Consider the following 18,097-nt stretch of genomic DNA (forward strand, 5'->3'; position numbering starts at 1 on the left):
ACCAAACTATACAGAACTATTCTGACCTCCAGAACAATTTCTTAACCAAAAAACATCACCCCTGTAGATTGCTCTTAGATCAAAGGGGCTCAATCTGTATTGGGTGAACACTATATAATTTATAGAACAGTAATATATAATGGATTAAAGTGCTATAGAAGGTGACTTGGCAGAGTTCAGCAAGGTTCGGGAGTGACAAGCTCAAAAAGGCTACATTAAATATTTTTAAAAATTTCTTATGATTTCCTATAATCTAGATTTTAGCTTTTATTTAGATTAGACTGAATGAAAGTTTCCTAACAAAATACGAACAAAATCAGAGTTCTGTGTGTTTTTATGAGAGCAAGATGAAAATTGTCATTCATTACATTCAAAAAACAAAAATAAAAACAAAAAAAAAAAAGGGAAAAAAAAATTAGTGTTCAGGTTCAAGACAGGCCTACAATATATAGAATACAAGCAGAGTACTGTTGTCAACATTCAGTGATTATTGCCAATACTACTTTTAAGCTTTATGATCACAATACCTAACTCCATTCAAAATTCCACACGTAATGCTTTATTTCTGAGTGATCTTTTTATAGAATCAGATGTATGAAAAAAATACTTTATTGTAACAATTACTCCCCTGGAATGCGCATAGCCATTAGCCTAGCAGAAGTTAAGTTTACTTACTTGAGGGCACAATTAGAGCTTAGGTCAATCTGAAGTGACCTGATTTTTCTATCTTAATATGGGCGGGCAGCTATCACTGCTCAGCTGCTTCACAGTAGACTACACACCCAGCCATGTTACCTTCCAAGGACCCCACTAGCTCTTCCTCTCCAGCACCATCAAGCAGACATCTGGTCCTTTTCTTGATGTTCTTCTATTTATCTCTCCCCAGTAAGCTGCCTTATTATTTCACTTCAAACAGGGGCCCATCTTCACTCCTTCTATAATCAGCACTGATTACCAAATATGCATATCCTATCATTTTAGCTACCCTCTCTCCCTAAACCAGAGGGGTCAACTTCTTGTTTCATTTATTTCCTGTATTTGGCTCAGAATGTAAGATCTCTGCATTCAGGAATATCATGTACTTTACCTCTTTTCTAGCCTAAATGGATTGCCTTCTAGGCATATTTATTATATAAACATTAAATACTAATAATTACATAAATATGTGACTAATTACTGGATGCTTGCCAAATCGAATACATCCTAATTAGACAGAATTAAATGAAGACCAACAATGTGACTCATTTTACAACAAGGCCACCCATGCAAATTACAAAATCACAAGTTGATGGGAAAATATCATAAGTGGTATCAAAAGAGAAAACACATGCACAAAACCACACCAGAATAAAGGGGGTTTTGTCTCCCTTATTCGTTAAAGCTTGGTACGTGAAGCACTGGTCAAAATTATTTAAAAATGGCTATGTCACTGCTATACTTGCTCTTACCAAAGAAAAACAGCCCTTTCTTGAAAGGAGTGAGGAGGAAACGAAGGGGTATGGAATAAATGTGATCACATCAGACAGCTCCAGGAGAATGCGTAGACATACAGTCCATGTAATAAGCAATGTAATGGTCTCCTCCTATGAAGAATGACTGATTCCAATAATAATTACTTTCTTCCTGTACACCACTTGTGTAATTGGTTCAAAACAGGATGCAAACTGGAACATGGTCCTTGTCCTTTTCATTCACATTACAATGCTTTTCAGTAGTCTGTTTAGACAAGCTTTTTGGCTAAGTGTGAAAAATGAATACCTTCCATCTTAATGGAGGAACCATGTCCAAATAGTCTGTATAGTTTATATTTGCTGTATGGTGGATTTATTATAACCCAGATTAATAAAATGAAAATTTTACTAATTAGAAGAAAATTTTAACAGCTAATATGTGATGATTTCTGCTTTTTTTTTCCTTTCTTTCTCTTTCTTTTTCTTTCTTTTTCCATTTTTAGCCTATTTAGATTCTCACTCTAGTGGAAGAGTGGGTGGTTTTTTAATCTCTACTGCAACTGAAACTTTAAAATGGGACTACTAGCTAGTTTCTCATTAAATGACAAAAGAAAAGTACAACTAAAACCAATAATAAATAAATTGTAATTTCCCCTCAACAGCATGTATTAGAGCATGATAAAGCAAAGCATTCCATAACAAGAGCAACCAATAAATTTACAAGGCACAAAACAAGGAAGAATATGGTTTTGTGCCATAATTACCAATTAGCTACTTAGAGAGAAAATGCATATATTCAAAATAAAACAAAACCTAACAGTGAGCTGAAAGCAACTTGTTAAGATACTAAGGTAATATTGTTAAGGTAATATAGTAATATATCAAGATGGTGACAGGACAGAGGCCCCAGCAGAAACTTCAGCTCTGGGACATCATTCCTCCTACTCAGTGAATTAAACCTGCTCTCAAGCAATAAAACATAGGCAGTGCATTGCCCATGAACACTTCCACCTTAGGAGTTGTTCTATGCAGAAAACGTGAAGGATCCACTAAGAAACGAGAAGTTCTACTTTGACAGAAATCTCTTAATATGTTTTCAGAAGATAGACGATTAAAAACGTGGAAACTTATCTCCAAATATCCTATATGCAGTTAGTTATAAAACAAACAAAAAGACAGAGAAACTGAAAAAAAACATACAAAGAAACATATGGCATGGAGCAGTGGAGGGGATTACTCCTGCATAGTCTGAGTTGTAAGCGATGCAATACACTTCAGAGATTTTAAATATCTTCTTCAACAGATCCTGTGATCTTTTTTGTGAGAAAAATATTTCTGTTTTATAAGCACCTTACATTCCCAATGCAAACTGTCAGCTGAAGAAATACTACATCATTCAGAGAACCTAGTAAGCGTAGCAAACATGACAAACGATAGTGATGAACCGTTATGCAGAGTTCTCCTCTCACTCCCACTTGTTAAAGACCTACGCTTTCATGAAAGCTGATCCGCCAATCTAGGACAACAACTTGGTTAATTCACCTAACATTAAAGCAAAATGTATGTTAGAACTTTATTTTAATGGGATTATATAGTACTCAGCTTACTAATCTGCATATATAATCATAGCATTTTAAAACACAAACAACTTGTGAGATGTAAGGAGCACGTGTCTGCTGTCCACATGCTACCTTACAGATCAGAAGTGGAGAAGACATCGGAAATAGTCTGTCCAAACAGATATTACAACAGTAAAAAGTCTGGAACTTCTTTTCCAACTTCCATATGTATAAATTTTGTTTCTATTTTGTTTGTTTAAGAAAAATAAATAAATATAACACTTGCAATAAAACAATGAATAGGGAAGCATAAGGGAAGAGAAAGGAGAAAGTAACTGAATTTCCATTTTCCTATGCAAAAATGTTTCACAAAACAGATGTGTTTTTGCTGCCATATTTGACTACAAATCACTGATTTTAAAACTAGACACAGATAAGAGAGGAGGCAAATACTACTATGAAATACATTTGAAGTCCTATACTGTAACTATCATGGTTGCTGTTACATTTCAAGGAGTTATGTTTTTAGGGAGCCCTTGATAAGTAAAGGGCTATTTAAGCAATGTTTAACAGGGAAGACCAATTCCAGAAGGATGGTAACTGTGGATCTTGCTGTTGTCCTGTTAACAACTAGCATAGAAGTTTTGTACTCAGTAGGAACCACACCTTTCTTTTTGCTAAGCAGTGCTGTTTTGAGACACCGAATTATTATTTTCTTCACTATGCTGCTGAAATTAACTCATACTGAGGATTCAATTTGTTTTTATCTCTATTGTTTCTTTCATCCACGTTCCACATCATCATTACTGAAAGAAATTTATTTTCATGCTAATTTGCTGACCAAAATCTTTTCCTCTTCTCTTTTGTTTTCATAATCTTTTATCCTGTACTTACTCTTTTAAAGTAATGTCAGTGTTGCTCACCTTCCTTTACTTTTATTATGAAATTAAATAAATAAACTGGAAAAAGATAGGTATGTTACACTGTCTGGGCATGATAAAACTCCTACAGCAGGAAGATTCACAGCTGTCCAATCCATCTCCTCATCATGAGTAAGCACTATTATACATATGGTACACAACACTGACCTCAGATCTTTTTCACTCAGATTGCATCTGGTTCTTAATTAGTTTGATTTATAAAATGACACATAATTGATGCCTTGGCAACATTATTTATGCTAGCAGCACAAGTAATAAATTAAGAATAAGTGAAGTAAAAGTCTCTTCGGTCATGTATGCATGATAGTATGCTGTATATATACAGTATTTTCCTGGTTTTCCTCACTCACATTTTGTGTTGTTTTGGACTGGGTCATGTTTACATAAATGTCCTGAAATATCTATGTAATTCTGATTGATTCACATGATATAAAATGCTTTTTCTGCAAAGGTATGATGCTGTGGAAATTACTCTTATTTTCCACTCTGTATATACAACTCTTCTGTAGTTGTATAAAGGTTTACATTTGTGAGGGCTGGAAAGAAGTTGTCATCACAGAACTAAACTAAAACAGCGCTGAAAAGTTAAACAGCATTAGGAACAGAACTGCTCCCAGAGAAACACTTTACCAGCAGCAAAACTGTAAACAGTACAGACGTGCTGGGGAACACAGAAGAGCTGTGAAGAAGAGCCTAGAGATGCCTAAAATTGGACAATTGGCTTACCAGATGGCCCCCTCCTTGCTGCTTCATTCATCAGGTTGGCCTGTCCAGTCGAATGAAGACTTGATGGATCACTTCTGGCTTAGGGCGGAGGAGAGAGGGAATCTGTCTGTCTGGAGCCCTGCATCCTGAATACAGGAGAGGAGTGAATAAGGTTTCAGATGGACAGAATAGACAGAATGGTCAAAGTGTGGAGGAGCTTGGTAGCTGAGGTTAGCCTTTGAAGAGCTGATTCTATTTTTCTGACATTCACTTTCAGCTAGAGCAGCTAAAGGCACCAAGAGGAATTCATCTTGTTTTTTAGCTTATCAAAGTGGTGAAAAGCACATAACCATTGTAAGAAGATGTAAATCATCCAGATAAGACTAAAAAGTATGTTTGCAGAGGAACTGCACTTAGTCTTCACCTGTTCTGTGGTTCTAATTAGAAGGGAGTCCAGAAAGAGCAGTGATCTGCATGCAAGAAGAAAGATGGGAAAGACAGCAGAAGCAGGTGTCAGTGAAGAAAGTGGCACAAAAAGGATTGGAGTGGAGAAATGCTGGTTTCCCATCCACACAAATGGAATCTTCACTTCAGAAAATAACATCACATCCTTCTATGCCAGAGAAGTTGTTTCAAATAGCACTCAATTGATATTCAACATCAAGGAAAAACAGAACAGGGAACAACGGAACATAGTCAATAGCGATGATAGTAAAGAAAGAAGGGTGAAAGGAAGCAGAAAGCTATTAGGTATGAAAGATATATGCTGAGAATATTTTCAATGACGTTCTCAGACTAGATGGGACTAACACTACTGTACCATGGGAAGCGTAACCTTACTAGGACTGCAAAACGGTATAGTAGAAAGGAGCTGAATATATTACTTCAACAGCAATGTGAAATCTTACAATGGAAATGAAAATACATTCAGTGCCTGGCAAGTCAGAACTTCTGAGCACTACTGGAATGTATTGGGGTCCCCTGGTGATATTATAATTAACTTGAAATTCTGCCAGTCTTCTAGAATTTGAGAACAGTCTAAAGATTTATAGCACTGATATCCACCTGCTTATCACTTTATGACTAGCAGAAAGGGCTCATCTTTGTGAGTCTTCAGAAACCATCTATTACTTCACAGGATGACATTACATCTCAGAATTCTGTCAGATATGTAAATAAGAACATTGGTTACTTTTCCTATAAAGAATGATCTAAAATATTTCTGATCCAAAGCACTTTCAATCTGGTAAATTGTCTATGGAATAAGGATGAAGAAAGCTAAGTTTAGTAAATATAGAACTGCATTTCCTCTGTTAGAAAAACAAATTATTTCAGGGACTCAAAATTTATGACCTCAGGCAAACACACTCCCTAGGAAAAGCATTTGTACTAGCTGAATACCACTTTTTGAATATTGATGGATTGTAAGCTAGAATCTGTCCTTCCCTTTTTCAGGCCAGGATCTTTCTGCCTGCCTGCTCCAATAGTGGAGAAGCTAAGCAGCAGAGTGTTTCTCTTACCATCACACAGCTGGACTGTAATTCTTACTTGCTTTCCATTCCAGCACATAGACCAAGAAACACTTGAGACATTATTCTTAGAATTGGGCTTGGACCCAGCAGTGTAATCTAACTTGTAGATAATACATAGAATGTAGTAGTTCAGGGCTATAAAAAGCATTTTGACTTTTAACTGAGAAAGGTAATTATGTATCCAAAATATAGGAGTTTTCTGAAATACAATTTCACACCAAAGTACTCTGAAGCAAGAGAACTAAAATGTTCCGTGGGACTAAACAGTTCATTATTAACTATACCGTTCTTAAAATAGTAATAACTTGAGATTGTTCTGTTATCCTCAGTTTCTATAAATGTTGAACTTTGCTATTTAAACAGCTCCAGTTTTAATGCCATGCTGAAAAAAAAAAAAAAAGAAAAGAAAAGAAAAGAAAAGATTGATAGCGTGTTATTTATAATACCTTTTTTTTTTTTTTTTTTTTTTTTTTGCATTATGAGCACTCCTGGAAAAACATGACCTGTGTCTGTGGATGGCAGATTGGCACAGAAATCCCAGCTTATAGGGCAGTTTGTGTTTGTTGTTTTTTAATACATAGGTATAATTTATTTTTAACTCCACTGCTTTCACAATGAATGCATATTGCTATGCAAGCATTCTCTGTGACTTGGGACATATTAGAATTGTGCTTTGAAAGTCCAATTATTGATGTATAAAAATATGGTGATGATAATTACAGACATTAGAAATGTATAAGCATGTGCTTTCCCTGGAGAATTGCTATCATGAAACACCCTCTGGCATGGATGGCAGCTGGGCCACAAAGTTTCCCAAGGCTCTTGAAAAATTGCAGTAAACTGCAAAGAAGAGGATTTACAGCTCCTATCCAAGGGACCATATGGGTGCTGTTATTCTAGATGTTCATTGTACATCCATCAAGAAATGATGGTTTTAATGATGTCCTTGCTAAGGCAATTTGTACTTGAGGTCAGTGGGTTAACTTTGAAATTGGGCAACGTGGAAGGAGGGCAATGAAATAGCGGTGCCACCTCTTAGCTCTCTGAGGTATATATTTGGAAAGAAAAGTCAATCAAAACCACAGAAGGCGCTTTAGCTGGCAGCTGAGACAATGGCAGAGAGACTTATCAAGAAATGCAAAAGGAAACTGATTCAGGGAAAGAAACTCATTTTAGCATGAGTCTCTTGTGGGAACAAAAGACTCGCCCTTCAGGTATGCATTTGACAGATGCTGCTAAAAATATTTTCAGGAAAAAGATGTGGAAAAAAATAGGTTTTATTATATTAAAAGCACAATGAAACGGAAATACTTTCAAAAATAAAGTAGTTCTGATCAGTTGCTTTTATTTTCTTATCTAGGACATCAAAAAGAGAGGTTGCACGTATTTTCTTCTCTGGCAATTTCTAAATAGTTTAGAAATACGTCTTTATTAATGGTGAGGCAGTGATGAGAACTAGCAAATTTTGAATAAGATGTGAATAGTATCCAAAGGCATGCAAGCCAGTTAGTGATTGAAGTGATTATAATACCAGGCTATTTCCTTTTAAGTGAATGACACATTGCCTACTACTTTCAAGGCAGCACAGATCAAGTGACAGATTAAACTTGCTAGATTGAAAGAACAAAAGAAATGGGCATTTAAACATGAATATTCTTGGAGCTGTTACAGGTATCATAAGTATAATAGAGTATTCATGGCTAAGCATAAATATTAAGTTTGATACAGAGAACCAACAGAACTGTTCATCGCTGAAGTACATAGTACATATAATGTTTCAATTGAAAAAAAAAAAAACCAAACAACAACAACAAAAGAAACTCTTTCCCCCTTTCTGTTGCACTCACGATAATCAGGTTGCCCCAAAATCAGAGCTCAAATCTCCAGAAAGACATTGAATATTTTGGGGAGAGGGCAGGCTGATTACTTATAAGGCTATTGGACATCTGCAGGAATACAAATGTGTGTCATTAGGTTGGTTCCCCTAACCCTAAGGACAAGGTCTACCCATGTTCCAAGCAACCCTGTGATTGCTGCTCCTAAATGAGCCCTGGTTAGAGGTATGTAATACCACATTTACAGAGTAGTGATGCACCATTACTTCTGCCAGAATAGCTGTTGCATCAAAGGCACTGTAGAACATTTTATTCAGGGTTTATTCCATTAGGAAACAGAATTTGGCATGAGAAAAATGGAAATGCAATGGAAACATCTTTCGGGAAAAACTTGAAGTCACTTTATGGCAAAGATGTATTTGCTAGTTTTTGAAAGTAAAAATTGCATTGGCAGCATATCAAAATGTTTACATCTGTGAAAATGCTTTTAGCAAAAAATTCTGTTCTCACTTGAATAAACTAAGGAAACCATACGAACAGTAGGAATTGGATGCTGACAACAGGTATTGCTGTGAGCGTATTGTTTGGCATGCAGGAGACGATCAATGTACTGGCATTAGATTTTAGGTAATGCTTTGCAAAGACCACTCACCTGAAAAAACAGTCAATAAATGCTAATTCCATTTCCAGAGGTCTCATTTCAATTTACTGATGCCATGACAGTACAAAATACTTAACAGTCATCTAAGCTCCTGTCAGTGTTTTGTTATTCGTTGTGCTCCTACAGCTTTTTGCGTGAGTTAATTACATTCAGCTAAGGATTCAACAACACATTGCTAGAATGTATCAACATCTGTCTAAACATCAGATATTTTCATCCTAAGTTTTAGGTTCTTGCTGGTTTGAAGTTTGTCAGGAGCACTACACAAAACATTTATTATCATTTTTCCCATTTCTGCTTCTCTCCAGAAACCCAGCACAGAGACGTGAAAAGTAAGCGATCAGGCAGTCTGTCTGAGTTTGTGCAGTCAAGGCTTTGATATGTCAGGGACTCACAGATTTAGTCACCTGGATCAACAGAGAAAACATTACGTGATTTCTCCTGTTGCATTAACTTCTTACATTTTTACCACAATTTAATTATTTCTCTTGTGAAGGGATAAAAGTTTATGCATCTGGTAGGCCAAATGCGTTCCTTGCATAACAATTTGAGACAGTAGGATTGTTTTGCTTCAGATTACCAGTAGTTGCCCCTTTAGCCAAGGCACAAAACCTAAGAAAAACTACTCTGTAGCAGACATTTGAGCTGGAAAAAGAACAGGAGGAACTGATCAGCAGATATGAGAAATAAAGATTGCTGAGAGATGATCTGCAGACATTTGATGAGATGTATGATGACAGTTAAACTTACATTTTTACATTACTTACATCAGAAAGACACTACAGCCTCTACAGTTATTTTAGGACATCCTGTCTACACAGAAGAGATTGTAAATATGCAAGTTTAACAGCACAAAGAAAGAAAGAAAGAAAGGATACTGGTATATTCATTAAAGGAACAGATTCTGCTGTGATCACAGGATAATTTCTACAGAACATAATTTAATCTTTGGGAAGTGGCTTTTGTTTTTGTTTTCTGGTTTCTGATGAAGACACACCATTGTGTCACCCAGTTAAACAGATTTGGCAATAACAAAGTAGTCTATCAGAATATTTGTAGTATAATTGGGAGCACAGTTCATTACTGAAGTATCTTGTGAACTTGCCTTAGGGCAATCTGGAAAGTATTAACGATAGAATTAGCTCATAGGCAACAGAGTACATGAGTTAATGATTAAGCTTATGTCCCATATAGCAAGATAAAATTCCAAAATACGTGCATCTTAGTATGAGGGAAGGAAACAGAGCATTGCAGCCTTCTTCCCCCAGCAGATGCCAAACTGCATTGTTTGCATACTAGTGCCAACAGATCAAATAATGTCATTATTTTGTGAAGTACAGAAGTAATTGCCAAATGCCACAATCCTATCTAAAGCACAAACTAAGAATCCAAAAGGATAATATTAATTCAGAAAATCTCTTGAGGGGTGCTTTTTGTTACCTCTGCTCTTGAGAGAATTTTGAGAAAGGCAAGATATGAAAAATAATTTAAATAACTTTTAAAAATCACTAATGCTGGCAAATAAAAGATTGGGTTTCTGTGTTATGTTTCCTGAGATAATGGAATCTATTTGTAAGATCCGTAAGAGGATAGCATTTCTTCTGCAGCCATCATGGCAATCTTTGCTGTCTTGAATTATTCCACAGGGCCAGGAACATGAAAGGAAGTCAAGGCTGTGATGTCACAGTCAGGAAGACATCACGGATTTTGACCACCAGGGTGAGAAAATGTTTTTCAGTTCCAAGCCTAAGTGGTTTGTGCACTGATCTAATCCTCAGAAACACATTTCTCCAGAAATGAGAGCAGGTTTTGTTATAGGCATTTTCTTACATTAACAAACCATAACAAACTGGCTTTTGGACAGTCCAAACATGCGTTAGTACAACTAAGGAGAATTTTGATTGATCAGTTCTGTTGTTTTTTTTTTAGGAACAATGGAGGTAGTTAGTTCAACACAAATAATCATTCATGCTTATCTGGCAGATATACACAAGCCAAAGTCATGGTCAAGTTCAGTGTTTAAGTGGCAGAACTAAATAAAGATTTAGTAAAGATTTATGATGTTTAAATGACATAAAACTTCACCCCAACCAAATTATACCCTGATTTGGCTTTGACAGGAATATTTGCTTCTTGTGGGAGTTCATGTTCTAGCATCAGCCATGGACTGCATCCCTTGCTGAGCGATGTTGATAGAAAATAATGATACGTATAGTGGAAATTTTATCCTTGCATGCTGAAGGATTAAATCAGAAAAGTCTTTTCAAGTGCACTTTTGCTTCCAGGAAATTTCAGTTGGTTGTTTTAAAAGGATTTACACACATTTAACCAATTAAAATGCACAAAAATTTACCCGCGTAAAACTAAGTATGGCAATGTTGTAATAAAACTGGACTAAAATTTTACACAGAAAGGCTCCTCATACCCACTCAGGTCACGAGACACTTTGCCATTGGCTGTGACTAGAAGACTGGGTCTTACATGGGTAACAGATTGGAAGGACAAGGCTAATTAGTGATGTGAGCTAAGTATTTAAACATGAAGAGAAATGCTAAGACCTTTGTTTATTTTGTCATGCTGTGCAGATCAAACCACCTAACATTCAGGATGCTTAATTCAATTTACACTACTGATGATTATGAAATGGATTTTGAAGAGCTTTTTTTAAATCCTCTCCAGTAAGTGCAGAAAACATAGATGGACTTATTTCGTACATGAAAGTACAAATATAAGTAGAGACAAACTTGGTGAATGCTGGAAGAGAAAACATCTAATGAAAAGAAAAAAACAGTATATATTTAAACAGATTTAAGAACTTAGGCTTTTATAGTATCATATAACAAAATGGTGCCATCATTCTTCTTGGTTGGAACAGCTAGAATAATAAAAAATGAAAACATTTTCTTTTTGTTTGACATTTCCTAGATTACTTTTACATTCATGCACATACACTGCTCACATGCACATCTTCCTATTAATAATACAGATTTCTTTCATTATCATCTCAAATAAGAGAAATAAGAGACTGAACTTAACTAAAATTCTTGACAAGGTGATGTTTAATTTAAAAAACAACAACAAAAAAAATGAGATGAAAAAACTTTGCCAAATATTCAAATAAGTACAGATACATATAGCACCATTTGCAATTTTTCCCAGCTCTTTCTCACATGACCTTCAAGCATATGTGTGCCAAAAAAAGTATCAGTCTAAATCTATTGCTCAACAATATTAAATGGGCATTTTTTTCCATCATGCATGAAATTCAACTTCTGTAGTACTATGAAATGGTATTATGCCCTTCCAGAAGTGCTGTGAAGTATAGTGATACAACATGTCCTTCTGGGCTTTGCTGACCTAGCAGATTCCTCTTTCTAGTAAAAGTGGTTGCCTGAAATACTCTGGAACCTTTATACAGACAACGAATGCGCTTAAAAGGTGTTTCCTTTGGGGGATTTAACAGATACTTAATTTTACGCTCCCATCTATATCCAGTCAATGTAAGACCAACATTATTTATCAACATAGTTTCAGATTTTCATTTTACAGTGTATCACTGGAATTTCAACTTAACAGCAATATAACATGCAGCAAATCCATCCTTTAAAATTTTATTTAAGGCAGTGAGCTGTCTTCTGCATCTAAATCCAGCATTCATTTCACTTTCTTACCTACTGTAAAGATACTGGCAATAGCATAAGAGATTTAATTAAGGTACCATTAAACAGATTATCTATATTTTAATTGCCCAAGGGACAAGCTGTTAAAGTAACTGGAAGTCAACAAGGCAATTCCAACCAAATTAATTCAGGTACACAGTACATATATTTCATATTTACCTTCATTTTTCTTGATGGTGAAATTTGGATTGTTGACCATTTCAGGAAGAAGACTATATAGGAAGTAATGCCCATTTTTAGGATCATCTTTGTCAACAGCACTGACAATCTGAATTACCTGTAACAGAAAAGGGTCTCATTATATATTCACGCTCCTGTTAAACATACATATTGGAAAGAACATTCCATTCTATAGAACACATTCTCACTTCTCTATGTGCCAGACTAAAAGTGCAAATTTAGAAGCTTGCAAGGCTATTAAAGATGTTAGATTGAAAATCTGGGAAATGGTGACTATGGATCTAGCCCATCTAAACTGTTTCCAGAAAGAGGAGGCAGAGTGTAAGGAAAGATGGGTATATAAGACAGGCCAGTAAAAACTGCTGCAATTTAGGAAAGTAATAAATCATTATTCAGCAATAAAGAAGAGGAAGAATGTGATTCAGAAACACTCAAGATGCTTACAGTAGTCTTTCATTATACAGCAATGCTACTTACTGGACCAATATGTATAATATATCTTTAATCCTTTCTCTTTTCCTCAGATGTGAAAATATATAAAATGAATAATTTAATTCAAATATACATATATAATTCTGTATGTGGAGTTGTGAAAAAAAAAAAAAGCTTTTTTTTTCCTTAGTTTTAATAAAACCTCAGTTATTCCTGAATTAGGAACACAGGTTTGTTTTGAAAAATAGTTATTAAAAAGTGAATCACAAAATAATGCAGGGCACTAAAGTTAGGATACAAGATTGGGTTAAATTAAGGCTAAATTAATTTCAAATTAGGAAACAGTATAAATTTCATTTTTAAATATTATAATAAAAATAGAAAAAAAGATCTGATTCTGTCCAAATTCATACACTTTTGAACTTTAAAATTTCACTAACAAAATGTTAATAACTAATATTTTATCTTGGTTTTATGGCAAGGGAAAGGACTATCAATATGTATATTACATATACAATAGCACTCAGTATCACATTCTGTGTTCTTCAAGACTCAAAGAATAAAATCTTGCTAGATAATGACAAGTACTAGCATCAAAACTTAAATATTTCAAATTATGTATATAAAAATGTTTGAGTGGGTTTTGATATAGGCATATATAATTTGTAGGAAATCCTAGGAAGAAATTTGAGACAATTAATTCCTTGCCCAATCATATATTCTGGGCAGGGAAGATTTATCACCAAGAACCTATTGAAAAAGTTTTTGATGGTTCAAATAAGATATAAATAGATTATTATTTTTGATAACTGTATCTACCAAGATGGAAACCTTGATTACCATGATTCAAATGCATGTATTAGAAGAAATGGGAGAAAAAGAAGGCCTAACATAGATTTTTCTTAAAGAAGTAGGTCTACAATTTAATACGTCTCCAATGTAGCTGCATAACGGAGAGCTACACAGCATGAAAAAGATGTGAACAGGTGAAAAACTGTAAGCAGACATCATCTGTCCCACTGCAGAGATGAACCCACTTACAGATGTGGAATATTTTCAGCTTGCTCTTTGCAGAGGCATAACAAAACTAAACTAAAGGGAAACTACCCATCTGCATCTGGTCCAGGGCTGGACTAGGTACTACAAATTCTGCATCTTAGGTAAGAGCAATTTAGAATGGAATTCCAGACAAGTATATTTGGCATATAGGTTTTATGTTTGTTTTGTTTTTCAAACCCTGGTACAATGTAGTAACAATAGGGAAAAAGGAAAATAACACAGCAAAGACTGGAGGATCAACTGCACTTAATAGGTGCTGTTTTTCCAATGATTATGCAATTTAATCTCTACTGGCTATGCAATTGTTAATTCTTTTCAGCCTTATGTAGGACAGTTGACTGTAAAAATTCACTTCACTTTCCCCAGGATTTCAGTTAACATACCTGTAAGTTGGAAGCCAACAGCATTAGTGATACGGGTTTTCAGCACACAAAAATTTTTTGAAATACACTTAGAATATAATCTAGATTGAAAATTTTCAAGAAACAGAAACTGACCATATTCTTTGCTATTTTTTCTTTTTTGCTGTTCTTTTTTTTTTTTTTTTTGTTCAGTAACAACAGATATCCCTTAATGTCCTATAGAATTCTTTTTAATATTTCATTTCTTTCCATCCATTTCCCTCATTGTTTACCAAATCATTCTTTCTCTGAAAATGCACATAAAATTATATGCAAAAGACAGGCTTAGTGAAATACTACAGTTGTTGTGTTATATGCACACATCAAACAATTAAGAGTTAGTGTTTCTATAGCAACCTTATTTCTTTGTGTTTGCATTAAAATAAGCTCTTAAAAAAAAAAAAAAGAAAGAAAGAAAAAAAAGCATAACATATATACAGTGATAGAAAGCTGCTGTATCTTTTACTCTACAGGGGTGAGGGTCCACTAATTCTCATTACCACATTTTAGTATGCTGAGGAACATGATTTATTGGTTAGTGTTGTGTGATAGTGTAATGGAAGATTATTTATCTTGATTTGTTGTACATAATGTGGTAGAGGAACTTCTAGGGCTGTCCTGCCATCCCTATCACTACAAATTTCTTTTTTTTTTTTTCTGTCCTAGTAAAAAATGCAGAAGAAAGGTGTTCCATATAATGAAACTGGTCTATAATAATAATAACTAAAATGAAAACTGATTTTTGAACTGCTTATCTGTAAGCACTAGAGTGAAAGTTAATATCCCTTCAGCTGTTAAATCTTGAAATTTTTGAAATTATTCCAAATAAATTTTCAACTTTGATGTTGTATTAAAAATTCATGTATATATTTGATTCTGTACATATACTTACTGGGAACATAGTAAATGAGCATATTTTGCTTAACAAGCAACTCTGGATTGAAATTAATACTTAAATGATCCCCTAGGACAACTCAGCATTATAGTCTGCAAATTTGTATTACATTTCTACAAAGCCACATATGCCTGAAATACTATGTATAAAGATTACCAGTATAATCATAATGAATGATGTAGAAGGATAAATAGAAAAACAAAGTTATTATCAATGTGACTACACATTGTGTACATGTGACTTTAATATATGGTACTGTGTAGAAGTCTTTCCCTGTGATGCAACTTGTTGGCCTGAAGTAGAATGGTTCCTTATAATTACTAAACTCTTCCCTACTCTTCTCAAAACTGTTCTGCCTACTCAGAAAAAACTTCTGTAGTTACATTGGTGCTCATGGTTATCTCTTAATTACTTTGTATATTCGTAACACTATGAGCGGTAGACTCATTATGGTACAATTTTTACTTTGCCTTTTCACCTAGAGCCAGCCATTTACTGCTAGAACCTTCATGTTGCCCTTTGCATGAATTTTGCCTCTTCAGGGAGACAAAGATCTATCTGAAGATTTCTAACATCAGAAAAAGCCAATCCATGCTATTAGGGTAACTAAACAGAATAGAAACAAATGGTGAGAGACTCAGGGAATATTGCATTCGGTTTTATATTGTTTTAGTTTACACACAGGGGTAAGCACTGGCACATCACTGTCTATGCTATTTAAGTGTTTGAAAATTCTGTAGCTTTGTTTTGAGCAAACAGCACTTTACTGGAGAAAACTGGGTCTGGACCTGGGAACAATGTGGGAGGAACTTTTCTTTACGCAGCAATACAGATGTTCTATTCTAGGAGTAGGGGAAAACAATGTTCTGGCTTTAGCTTTATGTAAATGATGAGGTGGTTCACTGTTAGATTAGAAGTACTGCAACAGTATGTTCAAATCTGTTTTTCTCCTGAAACTGACAAACACTTATAGCAACTTTCCTTTGTGTGTAAAAATGTGCACATGAATATGTGCATGGACAAACATTTCCTCTTTTCCTCCCTTTCCTCTCCTACTAGCTGTACTACTGTTAGAGGTAGGTTAAAACAAAGCAAGTGCATCTGGCAACGTTATACATCAACAGTTTTTAATACATTCTGTCATATCACCAGCAGCTGCACTTGCCACTCGCAATTATATCAGAACCCAAAATAGAACACTTAGAAACTGAACGGGAATAGAAGGTTCAGTCAATATATTTAGGGGCTGCAAATAATGTCTCAGAGAAGGTTCAGATGTAATCTCCTTTATGGTGATTCAAGTTTGATTTAAACTTACACTTAAGCTGAACTGTAAATGTAAATACACTGAAATACCACAACACAACTGTGCCTTTTCTGTGTATCTAACATTTCAGTTTAAACTTTGCAGAAACATCCAAATTAGGCTTTTGTTAGTATGTAAAATGGTGGTCTTTCTCACATTAGCTATTTTGTAGCGGTGACATATTTCATTTTTGGAATTCTACATCTTGACTGATTAATATGATTTATTCCAAAATTTGAATATAGAATAACGAGCACAAGAAAAAATAACCCAGTAGTATAGATATGAAAATATTTATTGGAACAAATATATTTTAAATGACAACTTTAATTCAGAACCTAACCTTGATTATTCTGGACTGCTGCATACTTACTGTCCCCTTAATGTTATTTGATTAAAACAGAATAAATTGCAGGATCAGTGCCGCCTCATCCATGCTGGCAGCATACTGAATAACCATTTATAAAGTTCACATGAGAATTCATGCTCAAGAGACATCTGCCATCAGATCAAGAGTGTAAGTGGTGATGAGGTTGAAGAATAACATATGGTTTAACAAAAGTTGTCCATAAGTGCTTAAACAAAAACCTCTTTTAGCAGCTGACTCCCAATTACCTCATTTATTGTTTCATTCCAAAGTGAAAATGGTGGAAAGATTTTTCAAATCTCTTAAAGCTGAAATGTGGCAGATAAATATATCCAGAAAACACCATGCAACATATCTTTCTGACTTCAGGGAAGCTTACTGAGCCCTGGATAAAGCTATTCTCATTACGATTTAATATATCATACAAAACATAACTACTCAGCATCTGAAATCCACCCTGAGTGAACAGAAATCCACTCTGAACTAGAGGAACTTCAGTACCAACAGTAACATAACTGTCTGCTGAGAAATGTCTGCACTTCAGGGCACATTTCAACAATCTTTTCAGTGGTTAGACAGAATTTTTCTTTCTTACGTGACACCTTTTTGACACCTTTTTAATTAACAAAAAGGGGTGCTGCTAGAGAGTCAAATCATCAGTAACAATCCAGTCTTGATAGAGGTAGGTCATCATATACTACTATATAGGTTGTCATTTAGTAGAACTAAAAGAATATAATTTATAACTTTATTGTCAGGTAACCTACTTTGGAAAATAGTGAATTCAATGCCTAACACCCACGAGACACAGGAATAGTTGGATTAACCAGTCTAGTGTCATGCTGTCAGCTGCTGTTTATTTAAATAAAATGTCACAAGCTAGAAATAAAGTTTAAAAACAGTGAATTGCTATAACATAGTGTATTTCTCAAGTTGGACAAAAGTTAAATCTCAGTTACTGCCTCGTTTTGTGAAAGTCTAAATTTTCTTCAATCTTTACCTTGCAATTTATATGACATGAAATATTCTTCCCTGATTCTGTACATTTGTCATAAAAATGGATGCTTTTTAAGAAATGTGTTTAATTTCCCTT

The 18,097-nt window shown here is 34.8% G+C and overlaps 1 protein-coding gene across 3 annotated transcripts in view; it reads right to left on the reverse strand.

Annotated features, from left to right (window-relative positions):
• The window catches only part of CDH8 (cadherin 8), a 147,315-nt gene that overhangs the window by 15,586 nt on the left and 113,632 nt on the right, over positions 1 to 18,097 (reverse strand). For 2 of the 3 annotated variants that reach the window (XM_040571362.1, XM_040571363.1), the window contains one exon: positions 12,524 to 12,641. In XM_040571362.1, the coding sequence (XP_040427296.1) occupies positions 12,524 to 12,641 (118 nt within the window). Of the gene's footprint in view, positions 1 to 4,677; positions 4,803 to 12,523; positions 12,642 to 18,097 lie in introns of those variants that run through there. The other variant, XM_040571364.1, reaches the window with a different exon arrangement.

Source organism: Cygnus olor, chromosome 12 (genome assembly GCF_009769625.2).
Source record: "Cygnus olor isolate bCygOlo1 chromosome 12, bCygOlo1.pri.v2, whole genome shotgun sequence".
Classification (NCBI taxonomy): domain Eukaryota; kingdom Metazoa; phylum Chordata; class Aves; order Anseriformes; family Anatidae; genus Cygnus; species Cygnus olor.